Raw genomic sequence first — 24,686 nt, 5'->3', positions numbered from 1 at the left:
TATATGAAGACACAGAGACTAGGTGCCACTCTTTATTCTTCGTGGAACGTATTCCCTTGTCGGAAGATTGCGTCTAAGTAGGTAGAGACTCGATTGCAGAGAGCCGCCTGCGCAGAACTGCCAGCGAAGAGCGACTTTCTGTGGAGACCACCGGTCCTTCTGAATGAAGTACCACCGGGCCAGAGCCTAGCGTCCTTCGCTCGTCCGTGGTCATGTTGATCATTGCAAATCCCTCACCATTTTTCTTTTGCGAGGGCCTTCGCAGGAAAAGTGACGCAGGTTGTTTTCGGCCCCCTCACATCGGATCTCCTTCTGACCGTGCCCTGCGAACTGAGAAGTGAACAGGTCGCCGGGCGCTATTTTTTTCTACAAATCCCGAGGGACCGTTCCTCAGGTTCATGAGGTATGTCCGATTCCCCCGCCAGCCTTTGCCTAATTCACATGTGAGCTGTGTGGTTTTCATTTTTTCTACCGGTGGTCAGTGGGACTAAGTACGTGCAAACGCTAGCTCACTGAAAGTAAAACTTCTGTTGTCCCCCTCTGCGTGTGTCCGGTAACTAGCATTCAAGGCGTCGGTGTCTATGAGCGGAGCGAATATCTGTTTTCTCCTCTCCCGCGTTTGCGCCATTGAAAAGCAAGCCTTTTTTCGTCGTTTTCATTTCCCGCCGGAGGGGTTCTACATTTTGGGGCCGCAGGGGTGAAAGTGTCTTCGGTGGTTCCTAGCACACAGTGCATTTTTTCCGGAGAATTAATTTGCCTTCTGCTCACGGCTGTTCTGCTTGCCGCGATATTCTTTCGCGCAGTGCTCTATCTGTCTACGCGTGTTCATGAACGAATTCGAGAGTTAGCCGGTCTGCAGAACTTCTAACCGCCAAGTGCCAGTCAGAGTGATGGGAAAGGATCTCGTAAAACGCAAAGCCTCTCGCTATGGACGTGACGCTATCGTGTGAGACAGTCGCCCCTCTCCTCGAATGTTGGCACCGTGTCCGAGACGTTCAGACACCATGTCGCCCTTCACGTACCACATCTGGATTTCCGAGTATGCGAAAATGTGGACGGTAGTGAATGCATTCACTATGGTGCACATGTAGGCAATCGCATATTTAAGGTTGTATGATAAACAGGCTACTGTGGAGCCTCAACTCACGATAGGGGTTCGCGTGCGACGTCGTCGTATTCCTTCACGCCAGCAAGAGAGGCCGTTTTCTGTTGTACCACGTTATTGTCAAAGGCGTCAACTGTATTGTCATGTTTTGTATCGTGTGGGTGTCCGGGCGTCGGGCATTCTTGATGGGGGTTTGAAACCGGTACTGTTGTGTTTGTGAATACACGGCAGAACCACTCATGGGAATCTGCTCACCGTTATGATTGTTATCTATGATGTGGGCTCACGGTACGCATTTTTGCCTTTCTGCAACGCACAACGTACTAAGGTTACCGCGGTACATGCAAATGCTTGTCATATCTGCATGTGCTTCTGCTTTATGTGTACTCAGTGCGTTTGAGTCCGAGTAGCACACTGAGGAAAGGCACCTCCGGGGGCTATTTGGTTCATAGAAGATACATATAGATCAGCGAGCAGGAAGGAATTAGCGACGGTGAATTCTGTGTTCCCCCCTGTGGTAATAGCTAATCCCCACGATTTTGGTTTATCTTCTTTTTCTCTCCGGCAGTGAGACTGCATAATCTAAGCTTTATCACTAGTCACAATGCCGCTCATATTTCCTGGAGCAACGCGGTCCAAGATTGTCCTCATTGAAGGGAACATGTTTCAGCGCCTGGCGCTACTGGACATTTTGACCCTCTGTCAATATAATTGTATAGCGTTTGATACTACGCAGAAAGCCGAAGCGTATCTCAACAGCGTTGCTGCTTCCCTACGGACCACATCGTCTACTTGTCGCCGAAAATGGCGAAAAGCTGCCCAGAAATCTGCGCTGGAGAACCTTCTCCCCGTCTCGGGTGCGACGTCAAAGTCCCCATCTCAGTGTGACTCTTTGGATCCAACCCCGTCGCCGCCTTGTGTCACTTCCTGCCCCGCGATCCGGAACGAACAGAATTATTCGACATCGTTTGGTCCTCTGAGTAACACCCGAGCGAACGGCAAAGCTAGGCCTTCATATAGCATCCTCAGAGGCAACCCGCTCCATGTCCTGCAGTGCAGCGATGCTCTAAACCCGCCTCCTTCTTCGTGTTGTTCTCATGCGGCATCCGGTCCCGCAGCATTAGGCGAAGACTTCACGTCTGACAACGAAGACCGGTTCGTTGGTGGCTTGGTTGCATTGAGCGCCAAGAACGAATTTTCGATTCGCACGCACGAGGCTGTGGCATCCGTCGCTCACTGCCTCTCGCGCCTCCCTCACCGTCCAGATGTGCAGGAGTGTTTCGGCCTTCAACAGTCCAGTGTCAAGCGAAATCTCGAAGTATCTGCCGACTCATCCTGTGGTATGACACAAAGATACGACCACATGACGTCATGCGACGGACGGCATGATTCATTCCGTAGTGACGCCTCACGGACCGCGTACGCGTCCTCAGCAAACAATGACTGCCGCGAATCCAATTACAGAAAGGTCAGTTATTCGTCACCATCTCCGCCGTTTATTGGTGACCCACAGGCACTGAACTATGTGGAAGGCCTGCAAGATTCCATGAAGAATCTGTCCGTACATGATCTCGGAATGCAGCAAGCAACGACCGGGCTTCGTGGATGGAAAGCAAAGGCAGTGCTGCAAGATACTGCCTCAGAGCCGCCGAATGAAGGCTTCTGCTTGGAGGAAGATCTTTGCCGGCGCAGAGCACTCGGTAGTTATGCTGTGCGTCAGGACGGCACTATGGGACTGAGAAATGTACGTGAGTCAGTTTCTCAGGAACCGACTACAGGAAACATGCGCCACGGGGAGGTGACGAAAGAGCAACCGACCAACGGATCGAGAGCCACAAAGCTGGTGAGCGATCACCATCGAGGGACGGATCGCGCTACAGAAGGTTACACAGCGATTACATCGCAGGGTGAGAAATGGGAGCAAGAACAAGAAGAAGACGGACTGAAAATAAAACCCGACGAAAACGTCGAGCTCGTGCTTTGCGACCGAAATGCGCCTGGAATGGTAAGAGGCGAATGCGTCAAGTCGATGGATTGCGGGCGATGCGTTCTTAACGTCAAATATGGTGTACGTGACTCTGTGTACATTCGTATGCAAGTGTATACGAACCGTAGTGTCACACGTGCCTACGTTTTAGCTTTATGAAATACGCGATTCCAGAGTTGGCTGTGACTCAGCTTTTGCTGTGAGATGCTCGACCGATTCCATCGATGAAGGGACTGTCACTAACTCACACTGGGAAAGAGGATTTGGTATGCGGTACAACGCTCTGTCTGTACACTCACTCTAGGAATGAAGAGCCGGTGCGTGTCTCCTCAGGAGGACTTCGGATTTTTGCGTTTCCTTCACGGCAGCAAGGATCCATGGCTTGCTTCGCTTCCGGTAGTCGTCATTGGAGCCTCACTTGATGCGGCAACACGAGCTACGTAAGTGGTATCAGTCGCTGATTTGTATCATATCTTTGTCCGATGTTTGTGTCGTGCAGATTCGAAGCTTGCCCTTCTCTCATGTTTACGCGGATGTTTTCAGAGTACTTCTCGTGGACCTCACCTCTCCAGAACTGTGGTGCACTGCCATGGCCGCTTAGGTTCTCTACACCTGCTTTGGCAGCAAAGCCGTTTAAACGCGTTTTCACAACCGAACGATTGAATGCATTCCCGTCAGACGTTTTGATTGTTGAATACCAAGAATCCGAAAATGCCCTTTCTCTTTTTTTGTGGAGACAAATATACGTTCGTGTAGATACAATTACCCGGTGGTGCCATCGACTCGGGCCGTGCATCGTATAGCTGCTTACATACGTTCAAACGTGCAAATCAACATGCGCTGCACAGAAGTATTAAAATTTCACCCGTTCTTCTGCTCTTGCTGTCCACGCAGTGAACAACGCAGGGTGTAGCCCGTGCATATGGTTGTCTTGCATGTCAGTCGATACCTGTGGAACCAAGCTTGGGAATATGCTCTTTGCTGTTCGGATGCGCGTCAGGTGTTTGTCTCTGGGTGCCCGGGCTTGCCTTCCGAAACCTTTGGCTCTTCCTGTGATCAAGACCTTGTTTACGTTCTTCAACGCTTTGTCGAAGCGCAGCTCCCGGAAAACGAGGAAAAAAACCTTGTCAGATGTTGGTCATACGATGTCGCGTTCTACGCTTCGCTCTACGACTCGGGTGGATCTCAGCGGCGAAGCAGACACGCAAGATACAAATGAAAACGCTAGTCAGGGGCTCCAGGAGTCCGCGGCCTCCAGCGCGAGCATCTCGCAGAGAGCAAAGGAGGGCCCCTGTTTGTCTTCCTTCCCCTCTCGTCAATCGGGAACAACAGCCGTGGCATGGCGCAGAGTCGAGAACGAGGCTGACGACGCCAAAGGCCGAGAAAACGACAGACAGGTGAATGATGAAGAAGACGACGTCATCTGTGTGACGAGTCCTGCTAATCAGGAATGCGAAGAAGAGAGAGAAGACAGAGGTGCATTGCGCGAAGACGGAAGGGCGAAACGAAGTCCAGGACAACGTTGTACCTGTTCCTCAGGTCTTCTCCGATGTCCTGTAGAGCCGCCATCATTTACATCAGACACAGCTGCTTCAAGTCGACCGTCCACGTCTGCTTCCTCTCCCTATTGCCCCCCACAGAGGGCACTGAGGGCCCAGGTGGTTGCCTGCGTGCGCCCAGAAACCCATGAGGTTTCATCGTCTCGTTCTGAGCACTCTGCCTCGGTCGTGGCGGCAGGCCTTTCCTGTTCTGCACCGTCATCTTCCTCGTTGTCCGAGTCTCCTCCTGCGTGCTTCTCCAGTCACAGGCACAAGGAGTGTCTCCTTGCTGCTGCCGGTGGGCTTCGCGCCGCGAGGACTGGTCTTGAAAGGCAGGGGATTAAAGGTGAGAGGAGGTTGGGAGTCAGGCTACCCTCAGAATGCGGTCCCGGTTACGAGTCGGTGTTGTGTCCTGGGCAAACCGAGCATGGGGAGGCAATAGAACGTACCAGGTCGCCTGCACGTGAGCTGCATGAAATGCGCCAGGCCCTCCCAAGGACAGAGGAATCTGTGTGCAGGGCGCAGCAAGCCCACCACCTTGACAAATTACAGTTAGCCACTGTGACGGATGACGTAAAAGGACCAGCAAAGTGTCCAAGTGTCGTCATCTCCTTGTCGTCTCTCCGGGCGCCCTCACGCACGCTGCAGCTCGCATTGTGTAGCCGTCAAGAAGGTGGCAATGAGAGCAATTTTCCATGCGAAAGCAGCTCTCTCCAGGACAAATCGTCGCTCACTGAGAGTTACCAGTCCAGTGATATACGCACGCATCCTCCGGCCCCCCTGCTTCGCTGTTTCAAGCTGCGTTCCGTGCCCTCCCTTGACTTCCGAGCGGGAGAACGAGACGACGGCAGACATGAAGAAGACGAGACACAGACTTTCGGCGCGGAACGAGACACGGGAGAGAGACTCTCCGATGCAGGCCCCTTTGTCTGGAAGAGAGATCAAGACAAAGAAAAAACACCTGCAGATAACGAACTAATCGGGTGCGGTGTGTATCACAGAGAATCCATTCTAGAGAAAGCTCAAACAGTGGATGTTGAGGAAAAAATCGCTTGCCATCAGGTGCCCCCATTCTACACCCATGATCGCATGCGAAACCGCCACATGTCGTGGTTCCCAACAGTCTCCCGTGAGGGGAACCTGGTTGACTTCCGGAGTCAGTCGTCAGCGACGTCGCCTTCGTCCTGTGTGCGTACACATCAGCCATCGATTAGCTCATCGTTCGAAATCGAGAAAACCAAATTCTGTGCAGCTTTGTTCCAGGATCAGGTACCGAGATGCGAGCGAGGACGGATGCTGGGCGTCTCTCTCCCGTCTAGCCTCTGTTCTCCTCCACGCCTCCTCACATCAGAACGAGGGCCACTGCATGCAGACCGTGGGAGTTCAGCGTGTCGAGTCTCCCTGCTCTACACTCGACAGGGTCGCGACGAGGAGGACAAGCATTTCTCTTTGCCTTCGCAGCCTCGCTGCTCAGACCAGAAGCCACCTAGCTGTGTTTCTTCGTTGCACACACCTACGCAAGGCGAGAGTTCTTTCGTTCGGAGTGACAACTCCGTGACCGACAGTGGGGGTCGAGCGTCTTGTTGGATGCCTTGCGGGGACGACATAGCTGGTCGACGACTCGTCTCAGCGGCGCTTCTTGCACGACGAGCTGTCTCTCTGTTGTCTCCTCAGTCTGTGAGGAAGCATGGGGAAGTCAGGGTCTCACGGCAGACACAGCTTGACACTGTTGCTGCGAGGGGCGCGAAGGCTGTCTCGCCCCCTGCGTCACCTCGCTCTGTCCAGCTGCCAGACGAGACGTTACATAGGCCGTTGGGGGGGTGCTCGAGGAGCTGGGTAGTGGATGCGGTCGAGCGAGGAGACAATGGTGGAACCGAAAGTGAGAGTCGACGTGAGGAATCGAGGGGGTTGTCGGGAGACGCGGAAGGACACGAGATACCGCTAGAGATCACCCATCATCGCCTGGGGACAGAAACTGACGAGAGGACAGAGGGAAGCGTCGACAGCGAGGATCATAGCGAAGAAGGCTCGGACGCGGAAGACGCTTCGTTGTCGGATGAAGAAGGAAAAGGATTCCGCGTTTACGAGAGGGTCTCAACACTTGACAGAGGAGCAACGAGCTACGTCCACTTGGTGAAACGCCTCCCAGACATGAAAGCCTTTGCTCACAAAGAAATTCTGCTCGAGTGCATGACCCCTGCCGAACAGGACCTAGCCAAAAATGAGGTTCGCGTCCTCAAGGTACGTCCCCTCTCAAAGACGTCCGAATAACGCCGACGCAACGAACTTGTGACACGCAGAGAATCGGCTTTGCTGGAACGGTACACTTTCTCACTTGTGGCTGTTTATCTCGAGTTGGCATTCTCCAACCTACGCGCATCTGTGTTTCTCCCTTCCCGTGAGTCTTGTCGAATTCGTGCCGGTTCACCAAGGCGTCTGTTGCAGGCGAGTGAGTCCGAACGTTGGTACCTCCCCCTCACAACAACAAAGGTACATTTAAAAGTCCGGAAGGCGAAATAACAATGCGGGATGATGACGTTATATTTGCCTTACACCTGGCGTAAAGGAAGTCTATGGACTCTCAATCAAGTTTATTGCTGTGCTTTAGATCGAATTGTTGCCTGTTCAGTGTTTGTGTTTTTTAGGCAGTAAAAGATCCACCAATGATTGCCTATGTGGACAGCTGGATCGAACCTGGACATTCCTTAAATATAATCATTGAGTATGCTCCAGGCGGCAGTCTCCAGGCATACCTCGAAAGAGCGAAGCTTAGCGGCGCCCCAGTCCCCACTGCGCTTGTGCGAAGTAAGCATGTAGAAAACGCATTCAAGTAAAGCAAAGTAAGGGAGTCGAAGTCGAGGTCAAGAATTCCGGAAAGATGGGTTTGGGGAGGGAGGGGTATGAAATTCTCATCGTTCCGACGACACCACATACGTTGTTGTATCACCGAAGTACCTGTACACCGTGCATGTATCGATGTTTATGTGTATACTTGGGGAGCAGCATCAACCGAAATCGCTACAAGGTGTGAAGACTCTGGGTGTTACACAGTTTGCTGATTCTCTCTCGTGGCTCTCCTCGCTGTATACAGAGTGGACAGCTCAGATTTCCGTCGGGCTTTTGGCTCTTCATGACCACCATATTCTTCATCGGGACTTGAAACCGAGCAACATCATGCTCACCGAGGATTTAGACATCCGGCTGTGCGACTTTGGTAAGGCAAGGCGCGTGGGGGTTGGGTCCTATCTCTGACGTTTTGCCTGCATTTTGTGCTTCATGCCGTGTGTGTAAATGCGTCTTCTCTCTCCCCCGTTTGCGCGTGACTTCCTTTGAGTCTGGAATCCGTTTTCTGGATCAACTCGTGCCTTACGTTTCGTTCATCTCTTCTTCCGTCTTCGCTCACCTCTGCGCTCGGGCGCCTCGGACTCCCACTCTCGGTGGAGTCACTCTTCCTCTCATCTGCCTTCCTCTTCCTCTCCAACTGCGAATCCTACAAATCCTCCGAAGACGCGTGTAGAGGAGATCGCGAGCTGGAGCGACAGTCAGAGGGGAAAGCCAGTCCACCACACTCATGAATCGCTTGTGTGATGTGTAAGAAAAGGGAGCACCCATTAAAAATGCTCGTGGAGTCTCTTTCGTCTTGTGTAAGAGAAGACGTAACCAGTTAAGAATACTAATGGAATTTCTTTCGCGTTATGTTTCCTTCGAGAATCTAATGGTGTGCAGGCCGTTAGGTTGTGGGCCATGTGTTGTCTAGTCCTTTTGAACGTCGTTGCACCTTCATGAGTTCCAGTGCACGCTGGCAAAATGCTTGTCAAGTTTCTTGTATGTATTTAGCCCCCTGCATACTTAGGATCAGACCAGATGACTTCACGAATGGTACTAGGAAATAGGTGATCGCGTGCGAGATGCAGATCTGTGTTTGGTGGTGGGAACAGCAGGCAACTTGCATAGACGCTTTGTACAGACTTGGCCTCATCTGGCCCCCCACGGGGACAGAGCCTCGAAAACCGCTTTAACGCCATATGTAGGCCCGCCTCTTTCGTAATTCTGCAGGCATCAGCCGGAGTTTAAAGTGTGCGCATGAAATGGCGGAGACTGCTGTCGGAACGCCCTTCATCATGAGCCCAGGTGGGTGTCTCCTTGGCGTCTCGGTTTCTGCCGGAAAATTTCAGAATCCTCATTTGTGGAGCTTGATCGGATCGTCGAGGTGACCCGTGGACACGGCAGGGGTATCTGCAGATGGATATCTGGTGTGTTCGGATTGCATTCAATGTAAATAACGAGTGAACCATGGACTAAAGAGGTGCCCCGCTGGCCAGTGAATGTCTGTCAACTTGCAGATGCATACATATCTGCTTCGCCAACGATCTGGGACAGACGCAGACGCGAAAGGAGTTTCCAATGCGTCCATAGAAAACAATACAGGACAGCAAAGGCTGTCAACAGAGCAATGTTTGGGGGTAAAATCGACGGGCATCGGCATGGTAATAAATGCATATATATATATATATATATATATATATTGTATTCAGGGGTTTCAGTGTGTGAACAATGATGGGTAGGGGCAGAACGCGGTGAATGAACAGACGAGTCTTTGATCGAGCGCGTCGAGGCGTATCCTTCCGTAGGATGACGAGGGTATGCAGTGACTGTGGCGGTGCCTTCAAGAATTCCAAATTCGCGGAGGCGATTGGCGCGTATTTGAAACTCTCCATGAATGCTTCGCTGACGTGTAGTCTCATGGTCAGTGAGTGCATGGCCGCTTGTTCGACGTTGCCTCTCCACATTCTCTGCAGAACTTTGTCAGGGCAAGCCGTACAATGCCTCGTGTGACCTCTGGGCCCTCGGCGTGACTATGTTCGAAATGCTGGAGTTGCGTCGACCCTTTAGAGGCGATTCGCTTCACTCCCTTTTCTGGGTAAGGACGATGTAGGCCACAGGTTCACGCGCGAGGCCCCCGCATGCACGAAACTGAAAATAGTTTCTCAAGTGGGTACATCGCCCGCCTGTTTTCGCGAGGACACCGGGCGAATGAACGACACACTGAAACCTCAAAATCCGACACACGTGGCGCTGGAAGAGGCGAAATATTCAGAGCTGCACATGCATGTATTCTGCCCAAATAGAGACTGCACATAGTGCTGTTCCTCGATTTGAATGCGAAAGTCAGGGCGATGCCTTCTGTGTCATTTGTGTGTTTGGATCGTCTTCACTGAAACCTCAGGCGATACAGACGGAAGAACTCAGCTTCGGTTCTTCCTTTGATTCACACGGTCTTCCCTCTGAGGGCGGCGGAGGGACGATGGCGGGAACAGAGGCCTGCCATCGGATCCGAGAGAAAGACGATCCAATAACGCCGAATGACGAAACGCAGACATTCCCCAGTCGTCTGGCGAATGCACCTGTCTCCCCAGTCTCCGCGTCTTTGCCTGAGAGGCTAGAGAGGGAGAACAAGAAAGTGGAACAAGAACAAGACGGAAACGGTTATGAGGACGGTAGAGAAACACAGAGGAGAAGAGACGAAGAAAGAACAGGGACAGGAGGAGACGAAGAGCGAGAACGGAGGGACCAGGAAGGACGCTTCGCCGTTCGAACGGAATTAAAGAAGTTGTGCCAGACGCTTCTACAGAAGGAACCGACAGAACGGCCTTCCGCTCTCGAGTACGGAAGACGAAAGAGGTTTCGATGTTCTTTATACTACCCAAAGCATAAGCGACAAGCTCCATTTGCAACCCTTCGCACTGGACATACTCTACGACCTCCCGAATTCGCCTCCGATATATCGGGCGTTTTTGATCGGCTCTGGGGGAGACGCAAACAGGACGACATGCACAGGGAGACTCAACAAGATAACGTAACACCATCCGAATGCAATGCCACTGATACATTCTCTTTCACTGTGTCGCTGTCTTCAGTGTCTACCAATCGTTGTCTGTTTCGTCTCACCCAGAATGTGTGTACCTATGTGTTTTCTTTTTGCGCTATGTATATTTGACTTGCTACCGTTATTTCTATCTCTCCACCTGCTGTCACGTTGGATACATTCTTCGACCCCTCTGTGTGTACCCCGTCTAGATGTCGCTGTCTTATCCTCCCTATGTTTTGATTTCAGCCTGTGCACCAGTCCGGTGCTGTACGGTGAAGTCCGCAACTTCCTTCGTGTCCACCGGCCAAGCGACGCCTCTCACTTTCTTCGTCTTCTGGAGGCGCACCGAGAAAGCAAGAGCAGAGCGGTCTGTCGAGGGTCTCTTTTCTCGACTTCTTCGCCCCGTCCATCAGTCGCTTTTCGCGGGGAAGCTTTTGCAGAGAGGCACCGAAACGGGGACTTGTCTCTGTCACATCCCGGCCGATTAGATTCGCGTAGTTCTGCTAGAAACGCGTATGGGTGCACGGACGCCAGTGACATGGAATCGCAAAGGGAACGGGAGGTTGCGCAGGCAGCTCAGGAAGCCTCTCGAGCACTGGGAGAAGCTAGCATGTGTTTGCCATCCATTGGGTGGAAAGGCGATACTTTACGAAGCGGAGAAGAGACAGGAGGAGAGTGCGAAACTTGCTTGAAAGAGGGCCGACGGGATGTAATCAACCGTCCGCAGAGCGGAACAGACACGAACGGGGACGCGGCGTCCTCCTGCGTTTCCAAAGACCATAGTCTCCACTCCACAGGAGCCTCAATCCCGTCGAAGCGCCGACGCCAGGAGGATACGCCTACCCCTCGAAGTGGCGCGAGAGAGCTGTATGTCCTGGAGGAGGAGGAGGGGGATGAGGAAGAAGAAGAGGGGAAGGGGAAGGAGGAGAACAAGGCAGAAGGCGAAGGCACAAGGAACATGAGTGAGCGACGAGACGCGAAGGCGGGAGAAAAGGGAGAAAAGGTCATCCACTGCAGCAACCAGGGACAAACGAAGGGTGCAGAGGCCCGAGAAGCTGAAACCGGCAACCAGGCTCAGTCACATTTGAGTGACGAAGTAGGGAAGAAAACGTCCGAAGAGATGTTTCGGGACAGACGCAGAGGGGAACGTCAACAAGGCCATTCTCCACTTCTTCTCTTTGATTCTGATCCGCTCCCTGCTGTATTCGCGGGTATTCCTTCGTTGATGTCTCCCGAATTAACTTGCTGGTCTTCGGTGACGAGGGCAACCGAGAAAAGTCAACAGGGAACCGCCGCTGGATCGTCCGATCCGGTTTCTTGCGAAGACAAAGACGCAGTCCAAAATGACCTTGGAAGACGCGACAGTGTTGTCGAGATTGAACAAGATGCAGTGTCCCCGTCTCCCCCTGCGGCTGCGTCTTCGTCTCGCTCTTGGCCTCCATCGTCGCCCTCTTCCTCTTCATCTTCATCTTTTTCGTCGACTTCTGCTTCTTCTTTCCTCTCCACGTCCTGCAGTTCTTCTTCCTTTTCTTCTTCCTCGTCATCTTCCTTTTCTTCTTCCTCTCTACCCCATCGCTGCGCGTCTTGTTCGGTTGCCTCTGCGCCTTCGGCTTCCCTGGGTGGAGGCGCCCTCTCCTCGCGGCTTGTCTCTGACGAAAAGCGAGGCTGCGTCACCTCTTCTACGTTTCAGACTTCTTGTCGTGGCGCTTCGCCACCTGTACGTCAAAGTTGTTTGATTGCTGCAGACGCTACGCGTGAAGCGGCATCCGGCGCCGGTCGCCGCGACGCCCCGCTCGAGCACGCAGAGGAAAGGCAGGAGGAGGGAACCTCAGGACGCGCTAGCGTTCCAGGAGGCGAGACGACGCTTCGTGACGAAACGCCGAAACCAGGCGAAAAAACCTTGGTAAAGCAGCAGAGCGCGGAAGATTCCGGAAGAGGCGCCGAAGAAGGCGAAGCACTCACAGCGACACTTCGTGCTCGCGCCGAGCATGGGTGTGCCCTTGGTCTGCCTCTGGGGGCCTTTTGGCCTTCAGCCCTCGCGTCGCTTGAAGATGGTAAAGAAACAGAGAGTGGTGGAGCAAGTCATGAACAGCGCGAGAGACGAGCACAAGGAGAGAGAGAACAAGCAGAGACGGAAAATCCACCACTTCATCTAGACAGCCAGAGTGACGTGAGGAGAGACGAGAAGGTTGGACAGAATGAAGAAATGCATGCCGTGCTTGGCGATGTGTCTTCTCGCTGGAGTGAAAACGATTCTAGGGACTGTGGAGTGGAAGTGCAAACGAGGATAGGCTCCAGCGAAACAAAGGCGTTTGATGGCGACAGCGTGAGGTTCCAAAAAAACCGGGTAATTGCGGCAAACGCAGGGGACGAGGGAACGACCGGTACGGCGACATACAGCCGTCAGGATCTCTCTCTCACCTGTCGCCTGACTCTGCCTACTCCAGCAGATGTTCCCGGATCTTGCTGTTCTCCTCCTCTGTCTGCTTCCTTTCATCTGGGCTGCACTTCGCCTCCGTCGGCTTCCCCGTTGTACGAAACAAGGTCCGTTTTTCCGCCCACAGAAGGGTCCGTCAGTCCTCTTGTTCGATCGCAGCGCGCCTGCAGCAACTCGACACACCCGCCTCCACGTCCGCCTCTCCCCGTCTCAGCTTCGTTGCACTCGTCATACCCTTCCCTTTCGTCTCTCTTACTCCTGTCTCTCGCCTCGTCCGCGTCACTCCTTTCGTCTTCTTCCTCTTCGGCATCTTCGGTTTCTTCTGCCGTCTCTTCTTCAATCTCTGCTTCGCTGAGGTCGACACCGAATCCATGTCGCACTTCCCCTTCCTCCCCAGTGGCGTCTGCCAACGCGCAGGCCTCACCGCGCCTCTCCATGCCGAGACACGTTCCGCAGCTGAGAAGAGTGAAGTTCTCCAGTTGCTGGGGAAGGGTGCGTCGTGAATCTCTGGAAAAGCGAGTGTCCAAAGGAGTCACGTTCACCAAGGGAGGCGGTGCTGGGGTTCGCGCGCGTCTCCTCCCCGTGAGTCTTCTGCACTACCATTCTCGCCTTGCCTCCACGGTCTTGGACACTCCTCGCACGCTGCGCAAAGCGAAAGTCCCGAGGCGTCCTGGCTTTGCTAACGTCCCCACCGGTACGAGCTTCAGAGCGGCCTTGCCTCATACCGTCGAGCGTGGATCTCGGATTTGGCGCCGGAGGTTCGGACCGGTCAAGGCGACCCGTTACCGTCGCGGGTCTCGAAGCAGAGCCGATGGAGACGGCAGCGAGGACGAAGAGCAGACCACACAGGGAGGGGGTGGAAGCCTGGAAGAAGCCGGGGAAGAGCCAGGGAGAACGAGGGCGGGCACGGGGAAGGGAGAGCCACCCACTGAGCGTGGAGACGCAACGGAGTCTTGTCCGAGAGAACACGAGAGCGCTCTCAGAGAACGACGACGCGAGAAGGACACGAGAAGCCGAGTGAAAGATGCAAGAAAGGCTCTTGGGAGCGAGGACGGTGGCCGAGGTAACGGGCGGAGAGACGCGCCTGAGAGCGAACGTTTTTTCGAAGCTGCAGAAACCGCTAGGATCATGTCTTCATGTGTTCGTGATGGTCGGGTCGGTGTGGAGAGACAAACGTATTTGCGTTTGCGGAGAGATCCCGGCGAAGGGACGTTGGCCCTTGGGGCTTCTCTTGCAGCTTCTGCGGTGGCTCCGCGGCCTGCCCCTGGCGCACCTTCGTTTGTGTTTTCGTCTCGCTCTTCCTCGCCGTTTTTTGTTCCCTCTCAATTCCTCCGTCCCTTCTCGCCGTCCTCCTCCGGTTCCGCCCTCGCGTGCCCGCGGCTCTTGGCCTCTGCCTTCCGCCCTCAGAGTCCCCGGGGTGACCACGCGACAGGTGCGAAGCAGCACGAAACAGACCGAAAGGAGACAGGAGACAGTGGCCACTCTACCTGCACTCGGGAGGCGCCTTCGAGTCTCGCCGCCGTTCCTGCACCTCAGGGGCCGTTCGTCGCTTCAATTGCGAGTCCCGCACATGGCGAAACGATCTGCTTTCCAGGCGGAAAAGATCTCGAAGACCGTGGAGAAAGCGCCGACGGGATGCGACGAGGGAGCCACGCATACGCACTTCATCCGTCTGTACCTCACGCTATTCAGGGAGGCGAGATCCGTGTCGTAAACAAGGGAGTGGAGCTTGTGAAACGCAGAATCGAAGTGGCACTTGCAGGTACAAGCGGAGACACGGAAGCGAAGAAGGCAGACGAAATGGAAAGAGAATATTCAACTGCTACTGAGACAGACAAGGTGAGGCGGTCTCCGGAAGACGGAGGTCGCGAACGCCGACGAAGCACGACTGGACTAGACCGAGGCGAGTTTAGAGAAGTAGGACTTTACGACAGGGGTGGTTCCTCGGCTTCCCTGGTCGATTCGACACAAAGGCGAGTGCTGTTCGCGCTTTCTTCGTCTGCCTCTGCTGCGTCAATGGACGCCTCAGCTGCCTCGCTGAGAGAGGAGCTGACAGACCAAGAGTCTGCGCGATTATGTGCACCACGAACAACGAAAGGTGAAGAAATGTACGGAAACGAACGTGGAGAAGAAGCTATCACAGGGGTGAAAGTGTGGTGTGTGGAAGGAGACAAGGGATGTGAAGAAGGCACGGACAACACGGGGCAGCCCCCTCGATTGTGGGTCCCTGGCGAGCGGCAGCGTTTCGATGGCGAAGAGGAAACGCCAGGAAATCGAGGATCGTTGGAAGCGAAAGGCACTCATCCAGAAATGCTACGAAGTGCACAGGCGCTTGAACGGGCGGCTGTCCTGATCCGCAGTATCTTCCCTGAAAATCCTGTCTTTCTTCCTTGCTTCTCGAAGTCGCGTCTTTCCACGTCACGCCCTCTGTCCCCTCTGTCAACTCTGCGCACTCGCGCGGCAACTCTCGAGGATCAACAGGGAGCAATGGAGGACTACGGAGGCCACTCTGCATGTCGCCGCCACAACCTGTCACTGTCGCCGTCATTTTCGTCTCCTTTTTCTGCTTCGTTTCCTCGAATTGTTGCTTCGTCGTGGACATCAAAGCGGCCACACGCGGCGGCCGAGGCGCCATGCGTGTCTGGCAGATCCGTTTTGCTCTTGAGACGACGGACATGCACCAGTGTTGAGCGTCCTGGACGAAGGCGTTACGGTTTGCGAATGTTGACGCTGTGTGTAGTTTTCTTTCTACTTCTCTGTTCTCTCTCTGCATGGATTCTACGCAACTCCCTCTCTCCCTCCTGTACTTTAATCGGCCTCTCGGAACCGCCCATGTTTTCTTCGCGTTCTGTCAACCTTGCGTCTCTGTTCGCAACTCGGCTCCCGTCCTCCAGGTGGCAGGTCTCTTCGTCAGAGACCTTCATCTCTCTCCTTCCACGCGTTTCTGCTTCCAACCTTTCTTCTCCCTCTCAGCGTGGTGCGGCCCTGACCCGCCGCTTGTCGCGCAGGGCCAAACGGATGGCGGAAGAAACGAAAGGAATTTTGGATCTCGTTGTGGCGTTTGTCTCGCGGATTGTCTGCGCACTGCGGCCTCCGTTTCCCTCGGCTCTCGACAGCGGGGAGCAGAGGAACATGCAACGGAGAGAGAGCGCGAGCATGCATTCTCGGGTTGTCTCACATGTCCAAGGCACAGACACGCGAAGCGTTGAACGTCAAGGAAAACTCAGCGAGACACTTGCAGATGAAAAAAAGGAAGGGAAAATCACACATGCGGCAGAGACAAGGCGACCTCACTCGGGGACCGATTCGTTCCGTATCGACGGGCTGTGTGCCTTCTTTCTCTTCATTTACTGGGGTCTGTGTCCAAGGAACAGAGGCGAAGCGTGTCACGAGGGAGACAGGGAGATCCAGGAAGAAGGCTGTCGAGGTGTGGAAACAGTGAAAGAGGAACAACATAGACGCAAAGGCGCAGACTACAGCACCATACTGGACAAGGTAAGAGAAATGAATTCGCAGATCAATAAAAACTGGATGCATCTAAGCATGTGTCAACAGGTCCTTCGATTTACGATTATATATATATCTATATCTATTTATATCTGCATATACACATTTTCTGTGGAGATGTCTGAATTCCGGTGACTCTCTCCACTACAGCATGTAAGCGTCTGAAAATACGTTTTAATGCATATCCAAGAATATCACACGATTTAGGCTGCAGGGGCTGTGAATCTGTAGGTGGGGGAATCGGCATAAACGACTCAACGGCTCTCGTTTTTCAGGTCAATTTAATGGCGTTTCAGAATCACTGCGTTCGTGGTTCACTCGCATGCAGCTGCCTGGCGTCCAAACGCCTGTTGTCCTCGACTTTCTTCAAGCGGCTCTTCACCTCAGTCGACCTGCGGCGACAGATGTTCTCATCGGTATGTGCACATTCACCCCAGGCACACACACCTTTCACGTCGACGCCTTCATGCATAGATCCGAAGCTGTCTATCGCCATCGATGTCTACTTATATATATATATATATGCATATATATAACTTCATTTCTCTTTATGAGTGCTTGCGTTCGGCACTGTGCACTTGTCCATCAAAGTGCATACATTGAACCAAAGTATATATATATATATTATAAATGTATATACTTTATATATTATATATATACTTTATTATACATATTTATACTTTATATATATATATATATATATGTCTGGAGTGTTTTTATGCATGTATGCATGGTTTCTCTATGAACCTCTGGAAGTTTATTCTGTGTCGTTTTTGTGTAGGTTTGCTGGAGTCCACAGTTTGCCAGTTGTCGGTGGCGACGTGCGGGGACGATGCGTGGTCTTCTTCACTGTCGCAGGAGTCGTCTTTTCCGCGTTTGCCTTCGGACATGTCACTTCTCTCATCGTCTCCGCGTTCGTCCTTCGCTCTCTCTCCGTTGTCTCAGACGCGGCCGCTTGTTGCGTCTGCATCTCCTCCCTTGTGTTATTCTTCCGCTTCTCTGCTTCTTTCGTCCTCCACCTCGAGCACGGCTCTGCCACGCTACGCGTCGCCTCGCCTCGATAGTTACAAAACTTTCTTTTCGCTCTCTTGGACACGGCGAGAAGTTCCGTTGAACCTGCAACGCAAGCTGCTCTCGCGTCTTTGCATGCGCTACTCTCTTCGTCAACAGGAGGACCAGAAGTCTCTGTTCTCTTTCCTAGTTCTTTCCACTTCCGGGGAGGCGTCAAGCGCCTCCCCCCGCGAGACGCCAGGAGTGGAGGAAGAGAAGGAGAGGGGGAGAAAGTCCGTGGACGCAATCAACGAGAGTTTGCTGGAAGCTGAAACAGGAAACGAAGACAAAAGTGCGCAGGAAAGGACGGAAACGTCGAAACGACGCGAACCGGAAGAGTCCAGGTCCAGATCCCAGAGACCCAAAGAGAAGTCGAGTGACACGGCGTGTGTGACCGACGACGAACCTCCAACGGTTCCCCCTGTTGAGGTACGAATGGCAAGGACAAAAAGCGAGGGAATCAAATGCACGGCCGAAGCCCATTGTGTTTGTCAGTTAAGCTGTGTGTGTAGTCGTTGTCGCGGTCGAAACATGTGTGGATGTGGCGTAATAAGCATTCATGAGGGAAACCGTTTTCTCGGATCGTTTCCTTCAGCTTTCGATTCGCCTCCTTGAAGAGTATCTCGCGATCTTCTCTCCGACCGGCGTCACCTCGCCTTCTCGTTCGCGTCCGCCTTCGAGGAAGGCATTCGGCCACCGACGTCGAGTGCCTTCTTCACTTCCTGTTTCCTCGTCGTCGAACCAGTCCTCGAGTGGAAGCGCGAACCCTGTTGTTCGCCATCTGGAGACCACAGGCAAACGAGGAGGAACTCGGCGCGCCGACGACGAGAAAAACCAGATACACCGAAGAGCAAGGATCTCCCAGTTTTCGCTGTGGCGCTGCCCGCCGGAGACACTCGGGCACGACCTCCCAGCCATTCGAGCAGGAGACGCGTTCGGCGCGTAAGTGGAGAGCGGCCCATCGGCTTTCCAAACACACGAAACTTCATAAATGTCTGCATCCTTGTACACGTATTTCATGCATGCGCTAAACATAAATGTGCATGGTTTTTATGCGTACCATGGGAACGACAATCTGATATATGCAGAGCATGTGCACTTACGCTCGTGGGTACTCCTGCAGTCTGACGTGTGGTGGAGACTGCTTGCACTTTAGGGGCGTTTTTGTAAAGCAAGGATGTCTTTGCCTTCATATCGGTTTTTCTGCGCCTTGACCTGTGCGTCCATCTGTCGACTGTTGGCCGATTTTAGGTCAGAGGAATCCAAGACACACGCGTGTGAAAACCGAGAAGGGTCGACCTGACAAGGAACGATGGGTGCGGCAAGAGGAAGTCAAAACGTCTTCGTGTGGTCCCCCCAAAAACGCGCTTCTGTCTTCCCTGTTGTTTCTTCCTTGTAGATTCGAAGCGCGGCTCGCTGCCTTGGCGTCGCTGCCTGCTGCGGCTCTTCTGTGCCTGTCGTCTGAGGAGAAAAAAGCCTTTTTCCTCAACATTGCGCAGCTCCTCAGACGTCACGCGGCACTCCTGTCCCTCTGCACTTCCATCCGCATGACCGGGGCTTCCAAAAATAGTGTCGCTGAGCCGTCACCTGTCTGTGCGTCGTCGCCTGACTCGGAGTTGTCCTCTATATCTGCTGCATCTGCTTCTGTTTCGTTGGGCGCTTCGCGTTCGTGTTCGCCTTCCTCTGAGGCTCCTCTGTCCGCGCAGGCGTCTGTCGTTGCGGCTGAAAAAGAGTGCGATGAAGGAGACAGAAGACTGACGAGTTGTGCCCTTAGAGACACGCCACAATTGCCACCGTCGACGAGTTCTGCTAAATCTCTGAGAAAGCTGTTGCCGTCTTTCTTGCGTTCTGTTCTGCATCCGTCATGGCTCTCTCCTCTTGGCGGCAGAGTCGACTCAGACGCGGAGAAATCGGGAGACCAGAAATCATGTTTGCCGTGGCGAACCGATCGCCACCGTATTGGCAAAGGGGCAGCAGACCACGGGGGAGTCTGGGCCGCAGCTTGTGTTCTTCATGGTGCTCTGGAGGGCCGCCTCCAAGGCATAAAGCGAGAACGTGTACTGCATGTCGTTCGCGAGAACGCTGGCTCTCTGTTGTTGTTGATCTCGCCGGTCCTTTTCTTTTCTACTCCGCCCCCCACCCTGACTGCTGCTGCGCTAGCGCTCCTCGCGCTTCTCCTTCTGCGGGTTGGCCTGTCTCCGCCAGGCTCGCGGGAGACTATGCAGCGCCTGGTCGGCGTCGGAGCACCTGCACTTGGAAACAGTCGAGGGACGAGAAAGAGGCTGACAGAAGAAGGGCATGGAGACGAACTCTGCGCTTCGGGGAGTGGCTGCCGTAGACATGCTGCGTGCTCAAGGTTCCGTCTGAAACAGTTGGAAGCTTTCCAAGCGACAGATGAGGAGACACTCAGGAGCCTCTCAGGAGGTAGCAGGTAAGGAGGCCCAGACCATGGTAGCGAAGGCGACAGACGAGCATTGCAGTTTCAGCGGTTCGTGCCAAGAGAACAGAGCGAGGAAAAAGAGCAGAGTGGAGGTGTGGGAGAGGAGAGAACAGGGTGGCAGAAACGAACCGACGGAAGGGAGGAGCGAGAGAAAGAGCGAAGGCGAACGCTGGAGAGAGAAGTGAAGGAAGAGACAAGGAGAGGAAGACGAGTACTCTGGGAAAACAAGGGAAGGAGAGAGAAGGAGCGAGCGACGAAGATAAGACGAAAGAGGAAGGGAGAGAGAGAAGAAGGGGAAGAACAGGGGAGAATCAAGGCATGCCGGTAGCCGGAAAAAGGTCAGCGTGGCGGCGAGCGAGAGGACACAAAACGATGCAGACACAGGAAGAAGCATACTTTTGGGGTCGCACAACAGAGAAGGGAGTGCGCCCTCGTTTTTCCTGGTCGTTCAAGGAAATGGAGACTAGGTGTATGCCTCTGGAAGTTCGGTTTCCACCGACAACAGTTGGTCGGGAACCGTCTGTGGCACAGCAGACGTACTTTTCTTTGGATCGCCACAGGGCTCTTTCGTTGGCTTTGCTTGCTTGTGTCAGGCGGAACATTGCTCCTTCTTACCGTATCGCTGGCCAAGACCTCTCCACCTCTCTGATTCTCGAGCGTCTCTTTCTGCTCCCGCCTGACCGAGCAGCAGAGTCGGCACACCCAGGCTCCGTTCCGCAGACTCCTGGAAGTTCTTCACTTGCCGCGACCCCCTCCTGGCTTCGCTACGACGTACGTTCTCTAGGAAACTGTGCGCGCTCTGCGGAGACACAGGAACGCGCCAAAGAGAAAGACGAGACGGCGGAGCGGGAGAGAGACACAGCGCGTCGAGAGGACGCGACGCGAGACGACAAAGAAGAATGGGGTGCGCAGGAGGCGTCGCTGGATTCATGCCACAGAGAAAGGCCTTGGGTTGCCTCCGTGTGGAACGCCCTTGCTCAGAGGGTGAGGTCCCGCAAACGAGAAAGGAGGAGGAGACAACGAATACATAGAGAACCGGGAACTAGCAGTGCAGCTGCGCTTCACACACTCATGTATAGCCTCGCTCCATGTAAACATGCACATTCGTATGTACACTTGCGGATGTATAAACACATCTGCAAAGTGTGTGTAAAGGCGCAACCACTGCGCAGAGCGTTCTTGCAGACACCGGCCATTATCTAGTGAGACGGAGGCGTAAACAGCGCATGCATGGACATATAGACGCATTAGGCAATGCATATAGTTCGTGTTGGCGCCATTGTTACTATGTTTTCCGTGAGATCGGACGCCGAGGAAAGACAAGAGCACGTCGACCCGTCCATTCAGATTCGTGAGGAGGGTCCCTGCACAGATACACGGAATTCATGGTACGTAAATTCATATTCATGCATATACAGTACACACACAGAATCGTGTCTCGTTGCACCTATCTTCATTTACATACATACATATATATATATATATATATATACATACGCATGGACCAGATACGGAGGCGTATGTAGAGAGTTGCTTAGAGGCATTTAAAGGTGTCATGGGTTCCCGGTGTCACAAGTTTGAGACCAGCGGAAGACGGCGGATTTCGGCGAGTGTTGCGGATTTGCATTGACACGTGTTCCGGCTTCTCTTTCGCAGGTGGTGGATCCTCGCGTCGCAACATTTCTTCACGACTTCGCACCGTTTTGCCCGCTAATAATTTTCTATCCGTGAGTTTGGACTGGGCGGGGTAGTCTCTTCGGTTTGTGCTCTTGTTGTGTATCATTTCCCTGTGCGGACTTCAGTGGAATTGTAGCGGAGGTTGCTTGATTATGCGGAAGTCGCGTTTCTCCCCAGCGTCTTCCCGGAACGTCCCCGTCATTGCGTCTTGCGATTTGTACTGGAGAAGCACAGGGTTTGTCAGACCTGTGCCAAGGATGTATATTTGTTGCTGTCTGTGTGTGCGTGAGTCTCTGTCGACTTCACAGTGCGCATGTGCGTGTGTCTCCGCGTTTGAGTCTTTTTGTATGTATATGTGTATATTTCCACGTGGTACTTTGTCTTGCTGTGCGCGTATGGGAAAAGGCTAGGCAAACTATCGGGGCGCTCACAGACTCATGCCGCATTTCTGTATGTGGACTGTGTTGACCTACAAGATGCGCCTTCTTTCGTTTTCTGGGTTTGGATCGGATGCAATCCACTGTTTCCAGAAATCACCGCGTTGGTTGGTGCGCCATAGGAATTCCCGTCCACAGTGAATACGAACCGACCGAACAGGAATGCGTCGTTCGCGTCTGGTTGGCTTTTTTAGGTCCACGTGCGATGGTCAGTTGACGGCGTTAACTCGGCGATTGCTTCGCGCCACGGTGCGGCTCTCCCCGTCTTCAGTTACCATACCGGCGTATTTGACTCGGTACTCTCAGTTTTCTTCACCGCTGCCACTTTTTCCATCTGTGCCAGGAGGCCCGATTCACGAGCCTTTTGCTTCTCGCTGCTCTTCGCACCTCGCCCGGTGTCTTTCCTCCGCCTCTTCTGACAGCTTTTTTCCCTCGCCTTTTTCGCCGCCTCTGTCTGATGATGTCAAGCTGTTTCCCTCTCGTCTCTCTACCCCATTGTTCCGTGGCACTTCGCATAGAATGCGTCTTTCCACCGGTAAACCCCTCCGGACGACCAGTTCTACAGTAGAAAATTTCTTTTTCTGGACATCGGCGTTCCCTCGGTCGCGGTCCGCCTCTTTCGGCTCAGCTGCTTCGCAGGTGTTTTCTTTGATACCACAAACGGGGGAAACGCAACGAACAGTCCGGTCTTCTGTGTGCACGTCGACCAGGGTTCCTACCCCTGGAAAGGAACCCCGTACGCGAGGACTCAGCGAGGAATCGCCAGACAGTGATGAAGAGATAGGCGAAAAGTGGGTGCGCTGTGGAGAGGTGCTGCTTGGGAACTCGGCGAATGAGGATTCAGTCGAGAAGACCGGACTGTTTCTCAACGAGGGAACGAAAGCAAGATCGTGCGGCACGTGCGACAAGTGTACGAAATGTCGTTGGAGAGACAACGAGACAGTTTCACAGAGCGCATGCAGTCGTCGGTGCTGCCAGAAGTTCGTCTCGTGGTCGCTTCGAGTCAAACAAAGAAAACGGAAACAACGGCGCGACAACAGAAATGGTTGGAGTCTGTATCGAATGGGCTTACGTGGGTGTAGTGCGGCCACTCTAAGAATTGAGAGTGGCGCACAAGATCTGAGCGAAGACAAGAAGGGAGACGGAAACGGAATGTGGATACGACGCCGACGCATAAAGAGGGGAGGGGAGAATTGCCGAGTATGTCGCGCGGTACCAGACAGCACAAGAAGAGGCAAACGCGACAGAGAAGATGCAGAAGAGGAACTTGGGCTTTTAGGCTGGATTCTGAGACACATAGGAGATCCAGTCTCCCCTGTTGTCCCGCAAAACCTAATTATCAATGCAGTGCGGGGAACGCTGGCGTGGTCTGTGTACGAGGAAAACGCGCTCATTGAGTAAACTGAAGACAAAGACACATGCGAGAGCAGGGGGAACTCCTCAGCAGCACTGTATGGGAGAGCGTGAAAAAGACAAATCGGAGAAGCGCAGCAATCCAGAGGCAAGAAGTCCACTGGTCGCGTACCCCGATCGCGGGATCGACAGAAACGACTGAGGTCGTGGGTCGTGGAGCTGTGTTTCGTGACCGAAGCACGTTCCGAAGGAAGGAAACGAAACACGACAGAGGTAGAAATCCTCTAGACACAAACGGCGAAACGAGGACGGGAAAAAAACGTTTCCAGACGTCGAAACGGTAGTAGCGACCTACGCGCCGAGCAGTGGTGGCTGGTGGGTTGTAAGATGCCACAGGCGACGGAAAGAGGAAATGAACGAGACAGGAGCTAGGCGGCGCTGCACAATGCGTCTGGCGTGCAAGGGAGAGCGCTTTTAGAATGCATGTGAACATCCAGCCGAAGTTGACAAACCAAAGAATTGTGCATTTCTTTTTCATGTGCGAAGATTCCACCAATTCAGAAATCCCCACAGGGTAGAAAACGGGTTCAGGTGTTTTTCAAGTGCATTTTAAAGCATCACTGCTGAAACAAAGTCGCGGCATTCATTCAGGAAACTCCTTTCTGAGAACCTGCATCGTGACCAGCATGAACTGAGGAATCACAACGATTGATCACTGCAAGCCCAAAGTGCAAACAAAGAGATGTGGATGTTTTCCTCCTGCCTACAAAGAGCTCTCTACAAATAGAGATGCCGTCTGCTCTCCTCTTGTACATATGGGAAGGACGTGGCGCCTCTCTTTTTCTTGGTCCCAGGAGGTGCTCATAAAGTCACCTGGTCCAGATCTACGAATTCCTCTGAACCATTTGTCTGCTGCCATTTGGCAGCTTCGCGTCTCTTGTTCTTCTCTGTCGCTCTTATTTCTCTCATATTGTGAAGAGGAGTTCGTTGCACTCCCTACTGTGTAAGACCTTCGCATTTCTCGTTCACTTAGATGTGCAGCGGCCTTTAGAGACTTTGGGTACCGCGAGTACGAAACAGTCAAGATGAAAGACGTCGCCTTTGTGCACAGCTCTGAACGGCCGCACAGACATGAAAGCTTCTGAGGAGTCCTGATTGAAAAAGGACCCAAAGCTGAGAGGTGCTACGCGATTTGAGACCTCTCCCGCAAAAAAGTGGATTTTCAGTGACAGCCTGATGTTGTGGTTTTGTGTACTAGCGGCGCAATCACACGCGAAATTCTTCAC

At 53.3% G+C, this 24,686-nt stretch overlaps 1 protein-coding gene across 1 annotated transcript; it reads left to right on the top strand.

Annotated features, from left to right (window-relative positions):
• Nucleotides 1-252: 252 nt before the first annotated feature.
• Nucleotides 253-24,446, top strand: TGME49_288440 (NEK kinase). Its single transcript, XM_018782031.1, has 16 exons — nucleotides 253-3,110; nucleotides 3,426-3,532; nucleotides 4,093-6,871; nucleotides 7,276-7,435; nucleotides 7,722-7,844; nucleotides 8,687-8,761; nucleotides 9,430-9,551; nucleotides 9,858-10,294; nucleotides 10,746-16,431; nucleotides 16,772-16,859; nucleotides 17,225-17,922; nucleotides 18,089-18,435; nucleotides 18,893-19,924; nucleotides 20,527-20,917; nucleotides 21,590-21,660; nucleotides 22,242-24,446. Exons 1-16 carry the CDS (start codon nucleotides 1,710-1,712, stop codon nucleotides 23,446-23,448), a joined length of 14,724 nt encoding a protein of 4,907 aa, XP_018636355.1. The 5' UTR covers nucleotides 253-1,709; the 3' UTR covers nucleotides 23,449-24,446.
• Nucleotides 24,447-24,686: the final 240 nt, after the last annotated feature.

This window comes from Toxoplasma gondii, chromosome IX (genome assembly GCF_000006565.2).
Source record: "Toxoplasma gondii ME49 chromosome IX, whole genome shotgun sequence".
In the NCBI taxonomy this organism is placed as follows: Eukaryota; Apicomplexa; class Conoidasida; order Eucoccidiorida; family Sarcocystidae; genus Toxoplasma; species Toxoplasma gondii.
The sequence above is the reverse complement of the archived record's forward strand: the minus strand, read 5'-3'. Positions and strand labels throughout refer to the sequence as shown.

Bases quoted from the DNA above. Each gene is read 5' to 3' on its own strand.
- TGME49_288440 (XM_018782031.1), top strand. From the start codon at position 1,710: ATGCCGCTCATATTTCCTGGAGCAACGCGGTCCAAGATTGTCCTCATT. The intron at 3,533-4,092 runs GTAAGTGGTATC...GATGCGCGTCAG, and splicing joins GATGCGGCAACACGAGCTAC to GTGTTTGTCTCTGGGTGCCC. The intron at 9,552-9,857 runs GTAAGGACGATG...CTGAAACCTCAG, and splicing joins CGCTTCACTCCCTTTTCTGG to GCGATACAGACGGAAGAACT.